Source organism: Bos mutus, chromosome 13, assembly GCF_027580195.1.
Source record: "Bos mutus isolate GX-2022 chromosome 13, NWIPB_WYAK_1.1, whole genome shotgun sequence".
NCBI classification, from domain to species: Eukaryota; Metazoa; Chordata; class Mammalia; order Artiodactyla; family Bovidae; genus Bos; species Bos mutus.
In genome coordinates this window covers 42,487,073-42,510,037 of record NC_091629.1, presented here as the reverse complement: position 1 = coordinate 42,510,037, position 22,965 = coordinate 42,487,073, and the positions used below count along the sequence as shown (strand labels likewise).

The window sequence follows — 22,965 nt, the reverse complement described above, 5'->3', positions numbered from 1 at the left end:
GGCCTGGATGGTGCCAGCCTCCGCCAGACTCTCCATTGTCACCTCCTCCCACCAGTTCATCCTCCAAGACCGACCAAACCTTTCAGATCTGCCGTCACCAGGCCAGTGCCTGCCTCACACCCATGTCCCGTCATTCCCTCTGCTTGGAACACCCTCCCTCCCAGCGTTAGCCTGGAGAATGCGTGTTCAGCCTTCAAAACTCTCATCCCATGTTGCTTTCAGGGGGCTTTCCCCACCACCCCTGCCTTCCTCAGTTTGCCACAGGCCCACCTCGTTCAGGTGTGAGTCTGGAGGTGCTGTCTCCCCTTTAGCTGTCCTGACAGCTGTAGCTTCTAAGTCTACTCACTTCTCCCTGTGTCCACTATCAGTGGCCTGCCACCTCTCACTCTCACCCAAGAGTTCCTCTCTTGGATTACTGGTCTCCCTGCCTTCCCTCCTCCCAGCCCCGTCACCCTGTGTCTGTTCTCCTCACAGGACCTAGGGTTCCCTTATGAAAACCTGAATCAGACTCTGTTAACCCTCCTGCTCAGCTCCTCAGGAACTGCCGGCTGCCCCTCTCCTGGGAGCCGCACCCTGTCCAGGGGTGTGCGGAGCCCTCATGGCCTGCGCCGCTTGCTCTCCAGGGCCTCCTGTCCAGCCTCCCCTCACCTTCTGAGTTCCAGCCCAGGGGCCTCCGTTCATGTCCTCAGACACACCAGAGTCGGCCTTCACACATAGCATTCCTTGCACCAGAAGACTGTCCCTTCACGCAGGGCATGGCCATCTGGCTCCTTACCAGCCTTTCCGTCCCAGGTTCAGCATCACACCCTCCTGTTTCCCCTCATCCCTCTGCACCTCAGCACCACCCCAGCTCGTTGTACATCAGTTCAGTTCAGTCGCTCAGTCGTGTCCGACTCTTTGCGACCCCATGAATCACAGCACACCAGGCCTCCCTGTCCATCACCAACCCCCGGAGTTCGCTCAGACTCATGTGCTCTATTCATTTCCCTCAGGACCCTCATTCCAAGTTGTAAGTAGCTACCTGTCCACACACCTCTCCTGACAGGCTCTCCCCACAGACGAGAAACTGAGAACCAGGCCCACGGGGTTATGGTCCCAGGGCCTAGCACAGGGCCTGACCTGGTGCTCTGGTATCAGGTAGACCAATTAGCAGGTAGACTCTTCAGTGTATTTCTTTGTATTCTGAACCATCCTTGTGATTGCCCACAACCCCCAGGTTGTACCCCGTCTCCTTGCCTGTTTATCTTCTGTTAGCTCCTTGGGGGCAGGGGCTGTCCTCACATCTATGTGCTCAACCCCTGGTGCTCAGCACTGATACCGGTGGATTTATGTCATTTAATTGCGAGCCCTACTCTGGCACAGGGAAGCAGGCCCAGATCCTCCCCCTACTTTTGTCATGTGAGCAGTGCATGCCTCAAATGAGGCATTTCTAATATCTATGTATTTGTTATTCAGTTCTCTGTAATGAGATTTATCATGGAATCAGAAGTCATCCTAAGATGTAGCCATTCATGATGAACTGACCATTCGGACATCCTTCCCATTTGACCCTCACGTCTTTACAGATGGATTATCCTTGATGGTCCAGTCACAACTGATTGCAAAGTAATTTCATTAAGTCAGTGAAAGTGATTTGGAGAATTCCACAGATGTTATATGAAGCCATTGATGGTAGGGAGCTTCTTAAATTAAGTGAAGAGAAAGCTACTGATCAAAGTGATGACATAAGTGCCTCAGAAGATAATGATGTGTGTATCAAAAGGCCTAGGGAAAACCGATGGGAGTCCTCAGATATTTTGTAAAAGTTCCCTTCCTGTGACAGGACTAGGAAGGGCAAACACGAAATGAAAAATAGATTCCATGTTGTGCCAGCATGTGGTTCACGGGAGCTTGGTGTGCTCCAGTTCACAGGGTTGCAAAGAGTCGGACGTGACTTAGTGACTGAACAAGAACAACATGATCCTATCAGAAGAATCATGGTCCATTTATCAATCAACTTTGACTCAGTGTTCATTCAAGAAACTGGCTGCAATAATAAGCCAAAGTTTTTTCTAATATCAGATAAAATAAAACTTGTTTTCATAATTTTTTTCTCAAGACAGAGCCTTTTCAGACCTTTTCATCCCTAAATGAATTAATTTAAAATGATCTTTCCCCACCAATCTTCCTTCACCAACAAGGAGTCCTCCAGAAGCATAGCGACAGACCTAGCTGTTGCGCAAACGTGTACCTCACATCCATGTCAGAAGTGCTCCGTAACTGTAGCAGCAGTATTTCAAATACTTGCCATCTGCGTGTGATCATGTAAAAAAAAAAGGTTCTTAACCGAAGTCTAATAGACACTGCATCCAGTCTTGAAGATTTATGTCCCTGAATCTTAATGTGGTTTCTCCTGACGACCATTTCTAGAGGTCAGAGTGCCAGGAAGACTTGGAGTCATTTGTTGTCACAGGAGTCACATAAGGGATATACTCAAGTTTGAAATCAGGAAAACGTGTACACATCGCTTAACATCTATGACCAGGGTCCACACTGTGGCTCTCAGGCCAGATCCAGCTTACTTCCTGTTTTTTCAGAGCACAGCTGTGTTTATTTGTTAACTTGCTGTCTGTGGCTGCTCTCTTGCTTCCATGGTAGAGTTGAGGAGTTGCGGCAGAGATCACGTGATCCACAAAGCCTAACGTGTTTACCACTGGCCTCTTCCAGAAAAAGCTGTCCATCCCCCGATTTAGGGCCTGATTGGGAGCAGAACTATGCTCACATCCTTTGAGTCTCTTTGTAAGCTGCTGCCTTCTTTTTTTATACCACAAGTACGGTATATAGAAAGAGTTTCAGTGTCAGTCATGGAGGAGTAGCTTGTAACAGGCTAACCCTCACACAGATAACAGTTATGTATAAACACTGGGCAAAGCATTAAAAAACAACTCCGAAGGTCCTTTGGAGCCGCCAGATACAGTCAGGGACTGAAAGGGGAATGACATCAAATGAGACTCACGTTTTCATGGATTTTCCCCCAGAAGGCACACCCACGACCATGCAGCACAGGGTAGCCAGAACTCAAGTGGGGGGCTGTCTTCATAGCTCACAGTATTTGAGGGCAGAGGTCAAGGTTGCTAGAGCAGCTGGGAAAAGAGGAGGCACATCCCAGAAAAGATGAATCCCACAAGGCAGGAAGCCCTGAAAATCAGCTTATAAATCCCTTTCCTGGCTTTGCTTAACCCTCAAATTGTGAAAGCACGGGAGTGACACTAAGGGCTTCAACAGAAGCCAACAGCTGGAGAGGCCATGACGGGACTGAGCAGAGGTCCTGCTGCTGCTCGTGAGAATAAGCAGGGTTTAGAATCCAGTCCTGCCTGTTACGTAAGGCTTAATCAATACCCTAGGATCCCCCAGAAACTGCCAAAGGGCCATGTCTTAGGAGTAGAGACCCACATAGACTCACCCTAACCACGTGTAAAACCATCTAAGGGTGATATGCCAGTATTCTAACACTTCAGAGAAGATAACGGAAACCAGATATTTTAAATATGTAACTACAGATGGGGAGTCTCACACAAAATGGCAACTGATAAATGAAAATGCTAAAACTGAAAACTGTAAGATCTAAAATGAAAAATCCACCAGATAAGTGACAAATTAACAAATCAGAAGAACAGAGAGTAGAAATACAGGAACATGGTACCTAGAGACAAATTCAAATGATCAAACGTATGTGTGACTGGAGACCCAGAAGTTGTTAAAAAGAAAAAAAAGCGGGGGGGGGGGGCGGACAGAAAAGATGTTTCGAGAAACAGTGGCTGAAATTTTTCCATATTTTGGTGGAATTAACTCACAAATCCAAAAGTTTAGCAGACTCACAGATACTAAGAAGTCTGTGTCTAAGTCTATCATGGTCAAATTGCTAAAAATCAAAGTTAAAGAGGAAAATCTTGAAAGCAGCCAGAGATAATACCATAGGCACATGCAGCTTCCATAGTCAGTGGAGGCCAGAAGACAATGGAGCCGTTTCAAAGAGTCAGAATTACCCACTTACCAAATTATCTTTCAGATATGAATTCAAAGTCATGACATGTTTAGAAGAAGAAAAGCAGAGAGGATTTAGCAGCAGTGGTCTCAGAAAGGTTCTTAGGCTAGAGGGGATGACGCCAGATAGTATTTGAGATCCAAGGAAGAAACAAGAACCACTTGGAACAGTTAATATAAAAATCTGGGGATTTTTCTTTTTATTAAAAAAAAAATTATTGGCTATTTAATGTAAAAATTATAATATTGAATTATGTGCATTATCGTATAGATTTAAAATATTTGACAGCGGCACAGAGGACAGTGGGATAAGAAATCTTGCATGGTTCTGATCTTTCACATAAGGTGGTGCATTTTAAACTCTAAGTCAGCTATGAGAGACACACATTGTAGTTACGAGAGCAGCTACCTAAAAGAGTAATACAGGGAGGCATAACTAAAAAACCAATGGACTAATTACTACATTAAAAGTAAACAGTAAAAAACAGTTAATGCAGAAGAAGGGAGGAAGGGAAGAACAGGGTTTTATTTTGTTTTAATGTAACAAAATATAAAGCAAGTAGCAAAATGATAGTCCTAATATCAGTAAAAAACAAATATATCAGGAAGTATATTAAGTGCTAAAATTGAAACTCCAGTACTTTGGCCACCTCATGAGAAGAGTTGACTCATTGGAAAAGACTCTGATGCTGGGAGGGATTGGGGGCAAGAGGAGAAGGGGACGACAGAGGATGAGATGGCTGGATGGCATCACTGACTCGATGGGCGTGAGTCTCAGTGAACTCCGGGAGTTGGTGATGGATAGGGAGGCCTGGCGTGCTGCGATTCATGGGGTTGCAAAGAGTCGGACACGACTGAGCGACTGATCTGATCTGATCTTAGTGTAAAGGAACTAAATATTCCACTTAAAAGGCAAAGGTTTTCAGATTGGATCAAAAGTCAAAATCAAACAATATGCTGGTTATAGAAGGGATTACCTTACACAGAAACCTAGAGATCATGTGAAAATAAGAGAATGGAAGTGGATATTCTGTGCAGACCATAAGCAAGAGAAAACTAGTTTTTATATCTATAGCAGTAAATAGACTTGAAGAGAAGGGTTACCATCAAGAATAAAGAAGGGGCTTGAAAAGAATAGCATTGGGGAACTTTTCATGTTGATAAAGACATTTTCTATCTTGGGATGGGACAGGATGAATGTATATATACACATTTGTAATTTTATCAAAATTAAGACCTTTTATCAGCCTTAAAATCTTTGCACTTCTCTAAATGAATCTTACTTTACAAATTTAAATACCACACACACACAAAATCCAACAGCCTTGTAAAGGAAGTTGCTGGAATCATGCATCAAAAGTGAAAGCTAGTACCATAGCCTTTGTGCCATCTGATTGCTTCTCTGTCATCCTGGGGAGGGCAATTCAGAGTCTTTCCCACCTAATCATCTGGTTTCCTTAGTTTCTTACAAGTTTTTTTTCTCTCTAAAACTTAACATTTTATTGGAAGTTTTCCGACTTTGACCCCAGAGGCAGGGATCTTTCTCCCTGAGACTAGTAACGCTTAACCTGTATGGTATCACCAACTCGATGGACATGGGTTTGGGTAGATTCCAGGAGTTGGTGATGGACAGGGGGGCCTGGCATACTGTGGTTCATGGGCTCGCAAAGAGTCAGGTACAACTGAGCAACTGAACTGAACCTGGATGGATGTTTGAGGCTAGCACTTATTTTGACATCACCCTGCACCTAAACAGTTCTTAGGTACTCACTTCTGATAACAGTGTCCTGTGTTTTGAAGGGGAGCCACAGAACAGAGAGCAGGAGGGGAGTCCCATAGTACTTCTCACATCGCGTGTAGGGGTCAGGTTTCAAAGTCAGGGGATACAACAGAGATCAATCAAGCACAAGTCAATGTCTTGTCTCATACACTGACCTCACATTCACTGAGCGGGAGGCTTGACCAACACACACATGCCCAGAAACCAGGGTTGACTGGGGTGGGCACATCCCATTTTCCATCTGACACCTTATCAAAACAAATGGCCCGCTAAATCAGTCTCACTATTTAGATTGTCCTTCCTTCTCTTCCCTGTTGTGTTGGGGGGAGGGGGAGAGCTGGAGGAGGATTGGTGGGAAGAAACCCTGTACACAGAGTTAAATGCATGTAAATGGAATAAGATATGTACCGCTTTGGGGAATTGCCATGTATGTGGACGATATCAAAAAAGCGAGTTACAAGCTCATCCAGGCCATGAATGTAAATGTATACTCATTTCTGTAGCACAATCAGCATTTAGATTGCAGGTTATCTTTACGACACCCAAATGCAGGCACTTCTCTGGAGAACTATTTACAGCATTATTTTTATCTCCTTGTTTGGGGAGCGAAAGTTTAAAGGACTACTGAACAAATGAATTTGGAAATTATAACATTGAGTGCAATTAGCCTTTTCAACTGAAACAATTGTTTATAGCACGTATTTAATTCCCATAAAAGTGTATTCTAAAGTACCTTCTGAGCGGCATTTCAGTGTTAGATTTGAAGTTTTTGCCTTTGGTAATTACTGGTTCATTTGCTTTAAAGCATCATGTCATCTTTCTTGGCTTAAGAGAAAGATTACCTTCTGTGTGGGAATAATGGGCTTCAAAGTCTAGTAAGAAACATATTTAACCAGTTTTCCCGATTTTGTTGTTTATTTTTCCCTCTTCTCTGCAGTTTCGTGCCTTAGCGCCAATGTACTACCGAGGCTCGGCTGCAGCTATAATTGTTTACGACATCACAAAAGAAGTAAGGCCTGACATACCATCTTCTTGAGACTATTCTGAAAACTCTGTTTAGGTCGCTTCAGTCTCCAGTTGCTTTCCTCCTTTGTGTTACAGGAGACATTTTCAACATTAAAGAATTGGGTAAAAGAGCTTCGGCAGCACGGCCCACCCAATATTGTAGTTGCCATTGCAGGAAATAAGTGTGATCTTATCGATGTAAGGTAAGTTATTAGTGCAGGCGATACCAGTGCTGATTGTGTGTTCTTCTAACAGAGCAGTATCCAGTAGAAGAACCTAGCTTCTGTTTTATCTCTGACATTGAAAACTTCCTTTTTGTTGTTTGGTTGGGGTCCTGAAGTTTCAAACTAAAATTGAGAGTTCAGACACTCGGACCTCATTAGACTATGTATCGAGACAGGTGTGTAATTTATTTAAACGTCAGTTGCAGCACACTTGAACATGATCTGAGATTGATGTAGCCTCAGCTCCCATGGCACAGGGTACTCGAATGGAGAAAGGACATTTGAAGGAAAGCACGTTGATTGGCGGTTTTTCTGGACCACTTCCATGATCCTCCAAGCAAGGGCTGTAGTGGGGGAGGGGGGGGGAGAAACCATGGTGATTCTCTGACCATTCCATTAGATGCATTGCTAGTGGTTCCAGGTTCCGTTCTGATCATCATAAATCTGGTTAATTACTGGATTAGATGGGGATCACATTAAGCTCCTGACAGATAGAGTTTGTGATCTACAGTTTATTGTTTTCCAGAGAGGTCATGGAGAGAGATGCCAAGGACTACGCCGACTCCATCCATGCAGTCTTTGTAGAGACAAGTGCAAAGAACGCGATAAACATAAATGAACTCTTTATAGAAATTAGTGAGTATTTGTACCTCATGCATTTCTTTTGTGCGGAGCAACTTAGTACAGCTTTATCTGGCCAGGGGGAACTTCCTCCCTACACAGAGCAGTCTAGACTGGTGGTGTTCTCAGTGGAATGAGATTTGAGAATTGAAGAGTGACAGCGGGTTTTCATATCGGGCTGTAATTGCTGGAGAGCTGCTGCCTGATGACTGGCCCTTCTTTCTAGGAGGAGTGTTGCTCCTGAATCAGTAATGTGCAAGGCCTTGGGGTCCTGGAAGCTGTCATTGTCCTCTGTCTCTTTAAATGTGTTTCAGTTAGTCATCCAAAGTCGTCGAATGTGAATAAGATAAATAAAGGGACATGAAATGTGTGTGTAATTCCCCCACAAGAAAGTCCTCAGAAATTAATATGAGGCTCTTGCCAGTGAGAGGTTAAGACACTCTCCCCTCCCCTCCTCTTTCCCTTTCCAGAAGTGTTACAGTGATGACACTCAATGGGAGAGTCTGCTGCATACCTCTGGGACCGTCCATGGATCGTATCTGTTCATTCATTTCATTCCAATTCATCAGAATGTTCACTGAGACCTGTTCCAGACTCGGGGGAGACAGCAGCAAGCGTGACGGGGCAGCCTCTGCGGTCCACTGGGGGAGAGACAGCACACAGGGAAGCAAGACCCTTTCTGATGATGAGCAGGAATACAAAGTATATAAGATAGACTGAAAGGAAAGAGTTTGTGCAGGTGGTCAGGGAAGGCTTCTCTGAGGATGCACTATTAGAGCCAGACCCTGACAGAGCAGATGTGCAGAGCCCTGAGGTTCATGTTAACTGAACAAGCACAAGAAGGACAGGAGAAAGCCACACTGAGATCCACCCTTTGGGGAGATCTGAAAGTAGAAGGGTGCTTGGCCAGCATGTAGAGGAAGGGCCAGCAGGGCCAGGCTGGGACGGCCCCCAGGGAAGCAGACCTAGGGGCACACCAGGACCTGGGGGCTGCAGGAAGCCCTGGTGACCCTGACAACTGGCCAGGGCAGGCCCAGCTCCAGCAAGTGGACGACAGTGGCAGGTAGGCCTCTGGCTACCTGGCTACCCCATTACTGGGGTTACTTTTGGTTTTATTTTTAATTTTTGATGTTTTTAGTTTGTTCAGAGATCTGCATTTTATGTAACATGTCACACTTTTTAAATCTGGCCACTTCCTGAAATATTTTCAGAGTACCATGCAGGCCTGCTGGGCCCATGTGCTGCCTGGAACAGCTGGTGGACACTGGTGTGTGAGCCCTAGTCCAGCCCCTTCCTTCCAGCATTAAAAAGCAATAATATTTATCGTCTTCCTAGATTGTAAATAGCAGTTACTCAGATGCATTCCTAAAAGGCAGTGTGTAAAGGTAGTCGGGAATTTTTCACAGTTTAGTTCAAGCTAAAATATCTAGGTATGTGGTATCATAATTATCACTGTTTTTATAAAGTGTTCTATAGCAGTATTAAGAATAGGAAGGTAGTGAAGCCTACCAGCAGTGAAAATCCCTATATAAAAACTAGCCTGTACATACTGATTTTAACTGTGAAGAATAAAAAAAAATATGTTCCAAAAGATTAGAAAAACTTAGAGAGATGTAAATTGAGTTTATTATTTACTGGGCATTGTAAGATCGAGTTAGCATGGGGCCTTGGTTTGCTGGCTTTTTATTGAAGTCTAATATACATGCTGCAGAGTGCTCCCATCAGAAGTATAAACCTCCAGGGGTGTTCACAGACTGAGTAGACTCCTGGATCAGCACCCATGTCAAGACCCTGAGGCCTTGACAAGAACCTCACCCCTCCCCCTCCCACAGGGAGCCCCCATCCTGATGACCAGCTCTTCTTGTTTTACCTGTTTTTAGACTTTATGCTTTTTAAAACAAACTGGATTTGCTCACGTGTGTCTGGTGTGTTTGACTCTACATCACATCTGGTAGATAGGTCCCCATGAGCACGTGACTCATTGTCATTGCCGTGGAGTGTGTGTCAGGGCGGGCCACCTCCACGGGGCAGTTACCGCCACATGGATAGGCATCTGGTGGTTGTCCCCAGTTTCGAGCTGTGACAAGTAGAACCTCTGTGAGCGTTCTGCTTCGTGTCCAGTGTGCACGACGTGTGCACGTTTTTGTTGGGGTCTATTGATACCCAGGAGATGATTTGCCGTGTCATCAGGTATGCGCACATTGAGTACAGGTTTGCTGCCCAGCAGCCTTCAGGGTGGTCACACCCATCAACGCGGACACCAGTGGGATCTGAGAACCCCAGTCACTCCATGTTGGGCCGGCAGGGTCGTGACCCGCCACTTTGACAGTGAATGAAGTCAAGCACCTTGCCGGCATTTGTTTACATTTTTATAATATTTAGATAGCCTCTTCTGTGTAGTTTTGCCTGTTTTCCTGTTGGATTTATCTGCCTTTGTCTTAATGTTTATAGTTTATTTTGGCTATGAGTCCATTGTTGATCATGTCTGTTGGAAAGCTCTGCTCTGCACCTTGACTTTCATTTTTGGATCAACTCCTTCCGTGAACTGGAGCTTTAAATCTTAATGTATCCACTTTGTCCTTGCTTTCCCTTGCAGTTAGCTCCTGCTTAAGAAATCCTTCCCTATTCCCAGGTCACAAAGGTGTTCTCTGCTTTCTTCTAAAAGTATTTCAGAGATGGCTCTGTAATACCAGCTGTGTTTTCAGCATCCATTTATTGAGAAATAAATGATGACAAGAGTCAGTAGAACTTATAAGTAAATTTGTGTTGTGGTCATAACAGTGCATGCAGGCATTTGAAAATGCTTGTAGGACTTACTAGGGGTGCTTCCTTGCCTCGTAGGCACCATGCTACGCCATGCTGCCCTCCCCCCCACCCCGCCCCCCAGTTTGCCAAACATGTGGGTGTCAGTTCGTCCCATGGTTTCAAAGTATCTCAGCACCAGGTGGTGTGTTGAATGGACACTGGAAACATAAAGCTAGAGACATGCTGCTTTCCTCCAAGAGCTTGGGGCCCCATTCAAGGGAGAGAGGAGATCGCTGCCTGAACAAGCATGTAATAATGGGCTTCTGGCTCCTGACTAATGTGAGCGTCAAGGTGCTAGACAGAGTTAGGAACTGCTCCTGGTACTGGGAGCAGCCCTGAAGTTATCAGGGAGGGTGGGTGACTGGGTGATTTAAGGCTTCTCTCAAAATTGACACTATGCTTCACAGAGCAGTAAAGTGAAACCCATTCATTCTCATGCACTGTTGGTAGGAGAATAAAGTGGTGCAGCCTCTTCAGAGAGCAATTTGGCAGCATCTGTCAAAATTTAAATTGCACATCGTTCCTGCGTTTGTGCTGGATAGACCCTGGGAGTACAGTGTCTGTATCAGACGAACACCCATGAGTGGAACTGCGTGACCCAGCTCTTCCCAGCTGGTCCATTTGTCCTACACCAAGATAGTCTTTGCATTGTTGTTAATGACATCAGAATACTGGAAACAAGCTAACTATCTGTGAATTGGGGATCAATGGCAGGACATCCACAGACGCAGCATCACAGAGCCTGTAGATGAACTCTGCTTGGGCAGTGCCCAGGATGCATGACGTGAGAGCAGTCTGTGCTTTTGCCTGGGTTTTAAGAACAGGGACGGGTGCGTGTGTGTTCTGTGCACGTCTGCGCACACCTCTCTCTGAAAGGTGGCCTCTGCTACAAGACAGAAGGATAGGGACGTTCTGATGCAGTTTTAACATGTTAAATCTTTTTCATTTAAAAAATGTGTACTAAATGCCAGGTGATACTCTTCTTTGGACCCTGGGACCAAAAAAAAAAATGACAGGATATTAGTGGGAAAACTGATGGCAACCCAAAGTCTGGAGTTGGGTGAATAGTGATGTTCCAGTGTCAAGTTCTTCATTTTTGCCAAGTCCCACGGTCATCCCATGAAGTCCCCAAACCGGGGGAGGCTGGGTGAGGGGACCCAGCAGTGCTGCATGTTACCTTTGCAGCTCTTCTGTATGTCTCTTCTAAACGTCTTTGCAGCATGTTACCTTTGCAGCTCTTCTAAACGTCTCCCAAAGTTAGAAGTTTATTACCTTTTCTTAATTTTAGTGAGACCTGTCAAACTGCAGGTATAGAATGGTCATGTATGAGAATGAAGCCTGAGAAAGTGAATGCTCACTGCCCTCCCTCCTGTCCTCTCGGTTTAGGTCGAAGAATTCCATCCACTGACGCTAGCCCACCTTCTGGCGGAAAGGGCTTCAAACTCCGCAGACAGCCTTCGGAGCCAAAGCGGAGCTGCTGCTGACCGGGCCTCGGCCCCCCGGGCTTCCCGATGAAGTAGGTGGTCCTGACAGGTCTCGGGAGGGCTGGGCCCCGCCTCCAGGGGTCACCTGCCAGTCTTGGATCTTCTTCGGGCAACAAGGATTCACAGGAATTGACCGGTTTCGTCTCCTCTTTGGAGACTGCAGCAATAATACGTCAGTCTGTGGACTTCCGTCCTGTAAAGAATCTCTGTGTACACAGGGACTGCATTGTTGGCTCCTGATCTTGCTGAGAAGGAGTGTACAGTTGTGTGGATGGTAGGATAAGATCATTGAGTAGCTTTGTAGTCAAGATTCTATGTCACATTTGTAAAGGGAAAATTAGCACTTTCGTGGTTCTTGAGGAAAAAAAAAACAGCCTTGTGGAGACATTCCTTCCCTTGGTTTCCCGTTGCCACTGTTAGAGGGAATGGTAGCATTTAGAATGTGTGCACTTACCACCGTGGAGAGATGGCAGTTATGATCGTCTGAAGCTGACGTGGGTTGTTTCTGGGGCTGATGGAGAAGCACCCACCCCTGCCGTCTCTGACGCACTTTCCATTGGGCGCAGCAGCCCAGGACCCTGTCGCATGCGTGTCCCCAGGCACGTCACTCGCACCTTTTTAGGTAAGCTCTGATGATTGAGATGGTGGTGGTAGAGAGGCTGCCTGGAACATGTTGAATTGCAGATTCAGTTTAAACTGACTAGCCATGTTTTCCAAAAGAAGAGAGGAAGCCCAGAAAGTGGAGTAAATGCTGTCCGTTTTTTATTTAACCGAGCTGTCTTGGTGGGGGAAACAGTTATCTGCAGCTTGCTTAGCACATGTAAAGTTGTAGTCATATATTTATGAGACCACTGCTTACAGATTATAAATTATGTAAATACATTAATAAATTCTACGTTTTGTTTACCACTCCATTCACTCTTGCACCGGCCTGGCGCGCGCCCCCCGTTTCTCAGTCCGTGCACGGAAGTTCTTTGAAGCACGTTTTACGTGGTGCAGAAGCATAGAGCATGTGGCTCTGGGTTGGCAAGGGTTTCTCTGCCTTCCCTCCCACCACACCTCCCCTACAGTCCCATCTGGAAGCCACCGTGCAGACAGATGCCACTTGGAGAAGCCTGACGAGTCCCTCCTAGCCTCGGGGTACAAGACCAAGCTCCTGAGCCCATGTCATTTACCTGGTCTTGGAAATAAGCTGCTTCTAGCTTTCACAGCAGCCTCAGACCAACTGTTTGAAGAGCGCTTCTCTTGTTAACAATTCCGCGTCTCTTTCCCTTATTTTCCCCTACCTCTCTTAGTGGTTAACACTCTTTTCCCTCAGGGAGCCTAATGAGCTTTTTAATATAATCTAAAAATAAAGCACTGAAGTGAAGTTGGTGAAAATTTGTTCCTGGTCTAATCTGGCACCCTTCCAACCTGAGTATTGTAAGGGAAGGAAATTTACAAGATTAAATAGGAAATGAAACAGCTTGAATTTCAAACCAAATTGTGTTTTCAGAGCTACCCTTAAACTGAACAGTCAAAACTTTTAAAAATAATGGTTATTTCTTCATGCCCCCCACTTGATATGGTTCGATTTTAATGGGAAAATTATAACTCAGATTAAGTGAAAAACAATTCCTTTCCCCATAGTGTATATCTTGAGCATTTGGAATTGTTTATTCTCTTATTGAAATCATAGAGAAGGAATGTAGGTAGTGAACATTCTCATGTTGCTTTGTTTAAAGTGTGCATGGACGCTCTCCTCCCCTGGCATCAAGCTTTCCTCCCCAGTGTGAGATTAGCAGGATTTGGACAGCGTGCGTGATTCCAGGGCCAGGCACTTCACACTTCAGGGTCGGTAGGCTTCACTTCATATACATCCAAATGGACTGGCCATCAGGCCACTGCCCTGGTGGGTCCCTGACATTCCCCCCACTAGGCCTCTGTCTCCATGACAGCAAAATAAAAACACTCGACTTACCAAGAGGTGAGGCGTGTGTGGCCCTTATTTCAGCAAAAGATGACACGGATCTGATCTCTGACCTTCACAGTTTTTCCACCACAGCTGTCCATCAGCATGGCTGGTTTCATGGTGTCTGGGTGCACAGGGAAGGGTGGGCAGAGCGCTTCCATGCCTCTCTGGTGGGTGAGGCCTCCCCTCCAAACACCTCTCACCCGATTGTGACGTGGGCTGCACAGAGCCCAGCACGATCCATCCTTCCGCCCCCGCAGCCGCCTTCTCCTGATCCTCGTGGTCCTCTCCACATGCTCCCCACACAGTTTGGGGGCCTCTCTTGCCCTCATTTTCCTCAGTCTGTCTCAGAAATTAACGTGGCTCTGTACCTCACATGATGTCTTCTTAATACTCAGCAGTAACAACTGCACCTTGCTCTCAGAATCCATAATCCATACTCGATGAGAACAGGGGAAAGGATGTTTTCCGGTACCTTGTTTGCTTCTGAAGCACAAGGATGGATATTAACATCAGAAGCAGTGTTTTATTTTGAGCCCACTTTGGATTATTCACCTGAGTAAACAGGGATTTAATACATGTTTCATACATCCTTTATTCCTCTTATCATGAGAAAAAGCTGTGAAGGAATTGAGACACAGCCCATCTATAAAAATCTGCTTTCGGTTCTCTTATGACGCAGGGCCATCTTTAAAAACTTGGGGGACTGAAAAGAGAAAAGCTGTTCATTAGCTCTGAGTGTCTGTTGATTCCTCTCAGAGAAATGAAAATCAGGTCTTTGCTGGCGTCCAGTCCTAGGAACCAGTGATCTCCAGAACTCTCCTTTCACACAAGTGTTTTTCTGATTCTGTGATAACTCATTAATTACCATTTGGTGATTAAAAGAACATAAAGGGGGAGTATGATTAAGTGTCCTTCATCTTAAACTCCTTTTAAGAAGTTATTAGGGAGAAGTACCTACTGCAAGTCCTTCTGGTTCTAAATGAAACCTCCATCACCTGCTCTTCAGCCACAGTCAGGCCCAAGTGCTACACGTTGCAACAGAAAGGTTTGGTTCCTTTAAAATAACTCACTTCCTTGTCACCCATGTATGATATTGTGGGAAGTGCCTGCCCCCCATTATATACACACTTCCTGGGTGCCTCCTTGCATCTGAGAGGACTGGACCCTTTGTGCCAGAGGCTCCATCTCTTCAGTGGGCCGGTGTCCTTCTTGAGGCTATCAGCTTTTGTTATTTCTAAATGTGTAGAAAGGGAAAGAAAACCACATTTACTTCCAGAACTTCTCTTTATGTTTTTGTATTTATTTCTTTTCTGCTCTCAAGAAGGAACATAGGTCTGCAAGACCTTCTAAATTAAACCCTGACAGAGCAATGAAAACATCCTCAGATGACATTCCATGGCTTTCCTGGAGACGTCAGACCAGCGTATCCAAACTTTTACGGCATCACGTTAAAATGGGCAAGTTTAATTGAGACAGCAGTACGCTAATTGGCCTGTCAGCCTCGGAGCTTGAAAAGGCATTTGTTCACTGTTAAATGCATCCTTTATGGTCTGAGAGTACGTTTCAAAAGAGGTTATATAAATTCTTACAAGCATCTTTTCACTCTTTTTTTTTTTTTTTTCCAGAACACGCTGAGAACATGATTCATGGCCCCTTAGTGTATAAGAAATAACGTGTGCAGCATGTTATATATGTGACAGACGAGACCCCCCATAACGTTCAGATGTCTCTGCAAGAACCTGTATAAGCAGTGAGGAAACTTTTCCTTCTAGGGAAAAGTCACTGGAATTCCTTTCACTCTCATCTATACCAGGGACCCACTGTAGAACATCTTGGGGTAATGACAGCCCACAGATTCAGGCTGCCTTTCCTCTCTCAACTCATTAGGCTGCAAACGTTCTCCCCCATCTCCGTAATGAAAGTTAAACGACAGTGATAAGCTGGAGAGTGGAAACCTGTGAAAATCCTTCCTTATTTAAATTTGTTGTAAAGGGACCAGCAGCATGACTTGTTTGTTTGCAGGAGATCGTCTCCCTCTTTAAAGTTAGTATTTTTTAAAAGAAGAAACAGGATGTACCTTCAGGGGTCGGGCAGTGACTGTAGACCTGCTCTCACTTACACGTGGTCCATCAAAAATGTTTCAATGATTCAGAGTAATATTTAGGAGATGTGTTCTAACTCCTATGGTACTGTGATTAAAAAACAGTCCAAGCAACAGAATTATCCAGGATATAAACATGATGCTGTATGGTTTTAGCAGAGGGAGGTGGGGGTAGAATTTGGCTGACCTTGAACTAAAAGAAATGACCTCTGCCCATTTCTCTTGACAGCAAGGTTACTTGTCTCAACTTCCAGTAATAGAAATCCAGGCAATGTGATCATCCGATTTGCAAGAAACATTAGTGAAATTCTGGGGCATTTGTCCTGTTTTATGTGCAAATGAAAGTTCAAAAAAAAAATTAGGAAGGTGTTACATTTTTCAGGAGCCTCCACTTTTTCAGTCCAAGAGAATGACAAGTGAGTGACCTGTTACGATGAAGTTTCATAGACATAATGAAGAAAGGGAATAAATAGAACCAAGAATCTCCTTATTTCTCAGTTTGTCCTTCAGGATTCTCATAGCATATAAGGAAAATGATTTACCCTCCAAATCTAGAAGGACTTACAGTGTCATAGATCAACTTTAATTTTTGGTCTGTACCATCAGAAATAACTAATGTCTGTGTTCTTTCCTCTTAGAGCATAATCAATTCTAGATAGGTTAGAATACGTGTGGCTTCCAAACAAAAGGATTCAGAAGTTTAATAAAAAGAAAAATCTGGAATCTTCCATCTTTTCCTTTTATTACCTTCAACATTTTAGGTAGATAGCAAGATTAGAATTTTTCATCAATAGTAGAGTTAAAACCATGGAATCTTAACAAATTTAACCGAGTTGTTTTTTTTTTTTAATTCATTGCCAGTTCATTTTCACATCAGTGTGGATGGTCCTGGCGTCCAGTGCCTCATCAAAATGCTTCATAATGGAAACAAATAAAATTCTGGGTAGCTTTCCATGAGCGGGAATTCAATTGCCAAGAATTCAGCTAATTAATGGAAAATCCTCAGATAGTACTGATTGCTTTTTGAAAGTGCCTTCTCTAAGTTGGCAGTTTTAAAGTGTAGACCTTAGTCATCTAGTTAATCCTGCAAAAGAAACAAAACACACTGGTTTGATGCAACTTCTTGATTTGGGAACTTCTTGTTTCCGGAAGCGAATGGTTTAATGCAATACTAAAGAAGAAATCCATCTTTAAAACAGCATTTCACTCACAGAGCCAGTAATCTTCACTCAGAATTGAAATTGTTCAGGAAGTGCCCACCTTTCAGGTCACAGAGACAAGCCCACCACCCCTTCTTCCACAAGGCAAGGCCAGAGCCCACACTGAGCACCCAGCTGCCATGGGGCAGGTCAGGGCTGCAGGCAACACTCCCCCTCCTACTTCAGAAATAGTCAGCACCCAGCAGCCCATGATTTCACATTGGAGCTTAACGCTTAATTAATTAATTTTTCATGAAATTTATACTTGAATTGTCAGTTTGACACACACACACACACACACCCCCACTGGAAAAACCTTGAAAGCAGGGCTTAAATTTGTATACCTCCGCTTACTTTGCCCATGAGGTTATTACACAGTTTAGGACACTTTTTCTTAATAATGGATTATGCGCGTAATGTCAGGTCAATCCAGCATGGGGAGAGTTACCAGCATCTGGTTGGTCAGAGCCACCGATGGGTGCCTCTGTTTTTAAACCATTTGTTGTGTCTTGTAGACAGAGTTTTATGGCCCTGGGAAAGATTTCTTTCTTTCACTCTCCTCCAGCAGCTCAGTCTCTCCATCATCCCACGTTACGAGTCACTCACACAATGGTCCATCACGCCTCTGACCTTCTTAAGAGTTGGCATCTTGACTTCCTTGTGATCGAGGCCGTGATTCTTGCCTTATTTCTCCTTCGCTTTTTGCTGCGGGCTCTCCCTTAAAGACGCAGGGCACCCACCACCACCTCAGTGTGTGCGACGTGCCCTCCTGTACTGCCTTAGTTGGTCACAGCAATGAGATTTGCCCACCTTGTCCCACGGCGGGGGGGAAAAAGCAAGAGGCAATGGCAATCAGTGATGTCGGACAACACACAGACTAATTTAGGGGCAAAAGTCCAGTATTTCCAGAGAGGAGATGGGCGGTACTGGTTTACAGTGGCAATATGACCGCGTCACACAATGTTTTCGACCGCTGGCAACAAGGCAGGTTAAGTGTCAGAACTATCACTTAGTTTGTACTAGAACATTTGTTAAATTTTGGAAAACCCTAAGCCTAAAGTCTTGAAAAGAGATATGGAGATAGACGAGCCTAGACATTTTAAAAAATTAAGCTAAGCCGATGTACCAGCAATTCTTATTTCTTCTAAGAATGTCATGCCTTTTCAAGACCTGATGCAAGGAGTAAGATATTTGTGCCTTTTTCTAATAGTGTCTATTATGGGAAAAAAAAAAATCAAGTTGCTTACAGTTTAGACCGCCTTGTTGCACTATAAGCAGCCCAGATTCATAGCCATGGCTCCCCTGCATGATGCGTTGCTTGACTACCTGTGATGAAATATTGTAATGATGGTTTGCCAAGCTTGTATGAATGTTTGAAGACTTTATTTTTGCAGTCATAACCTTGGGCTGGACCTAAGTCTATATATAAACCACATGGTGTCTGTATTGTTTGTAGATGCTGACGAAAGAAAACTTGATCTTTTGATTTTTGTTGTAAGATTTTTCTTTTTATGTTTAGGCTGGTAGTAGATCATTTGCAAATGGTGGTTGATTTGGCATACTTCTAAACTGTATTGTTTCAGCTTGAATATTCTATACTAAACTTTTATAGAGTATAACATGCTAAGTCACTACAAAATTTGTTGTATTGTAAGGCGAGTGTAAACATTTTGTTAATAAAGTGCTATGTTTACAGATAACATATTTGCCCTTCAACTGGTTTCTCTTTGTGATAGTCTTCATCACACATTTTTCTTTTTCCTTTTTTTTTTTTTTTGACTGTGTCTTGGGACATGTGTGATTTTAGTTCCCCAGCCAGGGATCTCACCCACTATGGAAGCACAGAGTCTTAACCACTGAACCACCAGGGAAGTCCTTCAGTTCAGTTCAGTCGCTCAGTCGTGTCCGACTCTTTGCGACCCCATGAATTGCAGCATGCCAGGCCTCCCTGTCCATCACCAACTCCCGGAGTTCACTCAGACTCACGTCCATTGAGTCGGTGATGCCATCCAGCCATCTCATCCTCTGTCGTCCCCTTCTCCTCCTGCCCCCAATCCCTCCCAGCATCAGAGTCTTTTCCAGTGAGTCAAACTCTTTGCATAAGATGGCCAAAGTACTGGAGTTACAGCTTTTTAGCATCATTCCAGTCCTTCATCATGTGTTTTTCTTAACTAAATCTCCTGAAGTCATTTAAAAATGATTTTTGAAAACTGAAATACCAGAACTTTGGTAGCTGTGGTGTCTGGTGAGCAGCATGGTATTTGTATCCATCAACCCAGCTCCCAGCATCTCTCCGTTAGTCACCTCCTCCTTCCTGTCCATGTCCTTCCAGGGTTCAGATGGGGGAACCTTGCTGGAGGCAGGCCCGCAAAGCCTCCAGCAAGCATTTTGAGGGAACACTGTTTTCTCACTAACTCAGGTTCATGAGCAAAAAGTTTTATACCATCTTCTGATATCCGGTTGGTTTCATCAAAGATGCCAGCACTGCCATTCACAGTGGACTTCAGCCTGGATGTCCTCGGTGCCATGCCGTGCCCACAGAAGCACAGCTTCACACACTGGTTTTCTCTCTGACCTCCCTCTGAGATAGAAGCAGAGTTGGCTTCATGCTGAGTTTGTGTTGACAGCAGATGTGTTCACCTGAGGGAACCTGAGAGAGCAGAGAAGCCTGCAGATGGACAGACTGGAGTTTGTGCTTCAACTTAGCCCTTCCTGGGCTATGTGGCCTTAGACAAAGTTCCTACCCTCTCTGAGTTTTGTGGCCTGCATCCGTAAAATGAGAAGGTGAAAGGGAGCCAAGCACACTTGACTGTTGGGGGGAGATGCTCGTATAACTGGCATTCAGCACAGTGTTAACAAAGAGTACGTCCTCGCATGTAATTTGTTTGAAAATTCATCTCCCTGATCGTCTTCATCTGTTTCAGTTAAAATAGCTGTTTGTCATTAGTTTGGGTTTTTTCATTTCTTCCAATTTTTTGAGACAGGAAGCTCCAGTTGCTCAGCATCCTTGCCAACACTTGGTATGTTCTTTTCCACTTTAGCCATTCTGGCAGGGGAGTAGTGGTATCTTACAGTGGAATTTGCATTTTCGCATTCAATGTGTGTTCTTTAGTCCACATCCTCCAGCGCTGCAGGTGATACTACACCCACAGCTAGAGCTGCATGTGTGGGGAGCCCCAGACCCAGGCTCGACTCACAGGTCCTTAGTCTGTTCAGATACACCAGAACAGACAATAGACGGAGTTGAAAGGGGAACCAGAACCTGGTTGGGGAATGCTTGCTGCATATATGAGAGAATGAATGACTATCTGTAGTGAACGAAGAGTGTCCAGGATGCAGAAAGAACCACCCTCCAAAAGGGAAATGAAAGGACCCATAACATGAGAAAACAATTCACACAAAAATACAAGTAGCAAATTAACAAGTTACAGAGTATTAAACTACACTAATGCACATCCAAGCTGGTGAACTAGTGTTTGGCCTGTTGGTGAAAAGGAAACACAGTCCAGCCTCTTAGAGGAGAATGCCCCACCCCTCAGTCCTCATCTGAAGGCACCACCCCCTGGAGATACTGCGGAAGAATTCACACAAACAATAGAATAGTCTTTGCAGCCTTATACATAGTTTCTGGAAAAGGAGCAGAAAGGAATAAACTGTCACATACAAATTAACGTGGAAAGGTGTGTATTGCTGAGTGAAAAATAGCAGGATGTATAGCGTATGACTATATAAAACAAATTACACACATGTACACGTGTATACCCTATGGTCTGTAGCCCGCCAAGCTCCTTTGTCCATGGGATTTTCCAGGCAAGAATATTGGAATGGGTTGCCATTTCCTCCTCCAGGGGATCTTCCCAATCTAGGGATCAAACCCATGTCTCATGTCTCCTGCATTAGGAGGCAGGTTCTTTACCAGTAGCACAACCTGGAAGCCCACATATTAGGCTGTTACACCTGTCAAAATAGTGCCCTTATGCAAGCCAGTCTCATTTATAGATGCAAGAAAGAGAAAACTCCGTGCCAAAGGGGAAGCAGCAAATGAGCACCCACCCGAAACAAGGATGTTTTGAACGCATGCACAAAGCAACTGTGCTTTATTTTTCCACAAGCAACTGGCTATTGCCTTAGAACGTATAGGAACTAAATCACGGACCCAGGTTTCTAAGCAATTTTAATGTTTATTGCAGATTTTTCTTTTCCCACTAAAACTTTAGAACTACATTTCCATTAAGATGGTAAATTATAAATCTAAAATGCAAAACCTTTAAAACTTTTCAGTTGTTTGGCTTAGCCAAAAACATGATTCTCCACTGAAAATGTCAGTGTTGGTTGAAAAGTAAAGCATCACCAGGCTTCTAGAATTTACCAGGAATATTAAACAACCACTCCTTTTTATACTGTTTCTGAGAGACCACTGTTGGAGCTTGAAAGGGAGTAAAGTGAAAGTCACTCAGTCATGTCCGATTCTTTGCAACCCCATGGACTATACAGTCCGTAGAATTCTCCAGGCCGGAATACTGGAGTGGGTAGCCTTTCCCTTCTCCAGGGGATCTTCCCAACCCAGGGATCGAACCCAGGTCTCCCGCATCGCAGGCGGATTCTTTACCAGCTGAGCCACAAGGGAAGCCCAAGAATACTGGAGTGGGTAGCCTATCCCTTCTCCAGCGGATCTTCCTGACCCAGGAATCCAACCGGGGTCTCCTGCATTGCAGGCAGATTCTTTACCAACTAAGCTACCAGGGAAGCCCTTGTAAGGGAGAAGGGGAAAAAAGAAAGACTTTACAGCCAACACCTTGTCAAAATGAATCACTGTGTTAATAATTTTAATCAGACCTCTGGTCACTCAGGTTTTTTATTTTCAGTATAACCTCTCAGCATCTTCCAGGAAACAGTGTAAGAATGCAGATCATCTTTTAAGATGTGTGCGTCATGCTGACCCAACCACAGGTATCACTGTTAAAGAGGTGGGAAACAGGACAGGAGGGTCAGAATTCTCTTTATTAAGACTCAGTGTAGAATATTATTACCTTCAGGCCTCTGTTAAATAAAATATATGGAAAACATAACGGGAAAGCTACCAAGGCTCCACTCCATTAGAGAAAGGTCACTTTTAAGAAGAAAATTGTAGGGTCATGAATGAAAATGTGAGGATAATGCTTGGTATTTGGGCACAAAATCTGTGCCCACGATATACCATCATCAACATTGGAATTTCAGTCACCCACTCCAGCAACCAGGTCAGGTCACCTCTTTCTTTGCATATAAATGAGAACACATCGTAATTTTTTGGAAAAATGGAAAAGGGAAAAATAAGCAGATGTGATAGCAATGACCTGGGTGCTGTTTACCAGCAAGGCAATAGAAGGCCTGCCTGAATTACCAGCTACGAATACCTGGAGCCATAAAATCATAAAAGATGCCACTAAGAAGACTCGAGAGCTCCTGAGACAGCAAGGAGATCAAACCAGTCAATCCTAAAGGAAATCCACACTGAATATTCACTGGAAGCACTGATGCTGAAGCTGAAGGTCCAGTACTTTGGCCACCTGATGCAAAGAGCTGACTCAATGGAAAAGACCCTGATGCTGGGAAAGACTGAGGGCAGAAGGAGAAGGGGGTGACAGAGGATGAGACGGTTGCATGGCATTGCTGATTCAGTGGACATGAACTCGGGCAAACTCCAGGAGATGGTGATGGACAGGGAGGCCTGGAGTGCTACAGCCCATGGGGTTGCAAAGAGTCAGACATGACTTGGTGGCTGAACAA

At 44.5% G+C, this 22,965-nt stretch overlaps 1 protein-coding gene across 1 annotated transcript in view; it reads left to right on the top strand.

Annotated features, from left to right (window-relative positions):
- The window catches only part of RAB22A (RAB22A, member RAS oncogene family), a 53,471-nt gene extending 34,575 nt beyond the window's left edge, over positions 1-18,896 (top strand). Inside the window, exons 4-7 of the mRNA XM_070381494.1 lie at positions 6,741-6,812; positions 6,905-7,011; positions 7,559-7,668; positions 11,845-18,896. Of these exons, the coding sequence (XP_070237595.1) occupies positions 6,741-6,812; positions 6,905-7,011; positions 7,559-7,668; positions 11,845-11,942 (387 nt within the window). The 3' untranslated portion in view covers positions 11,943-18,896. The remainder of the gene's footprint in view (positions 1-6,740; positions 6,813-6,904; positions 7,012-7,558; positions 7,669-11,844) is intronic.
- Positions 18,897-22,965: the final 4,069 nt, after the last annotated feature.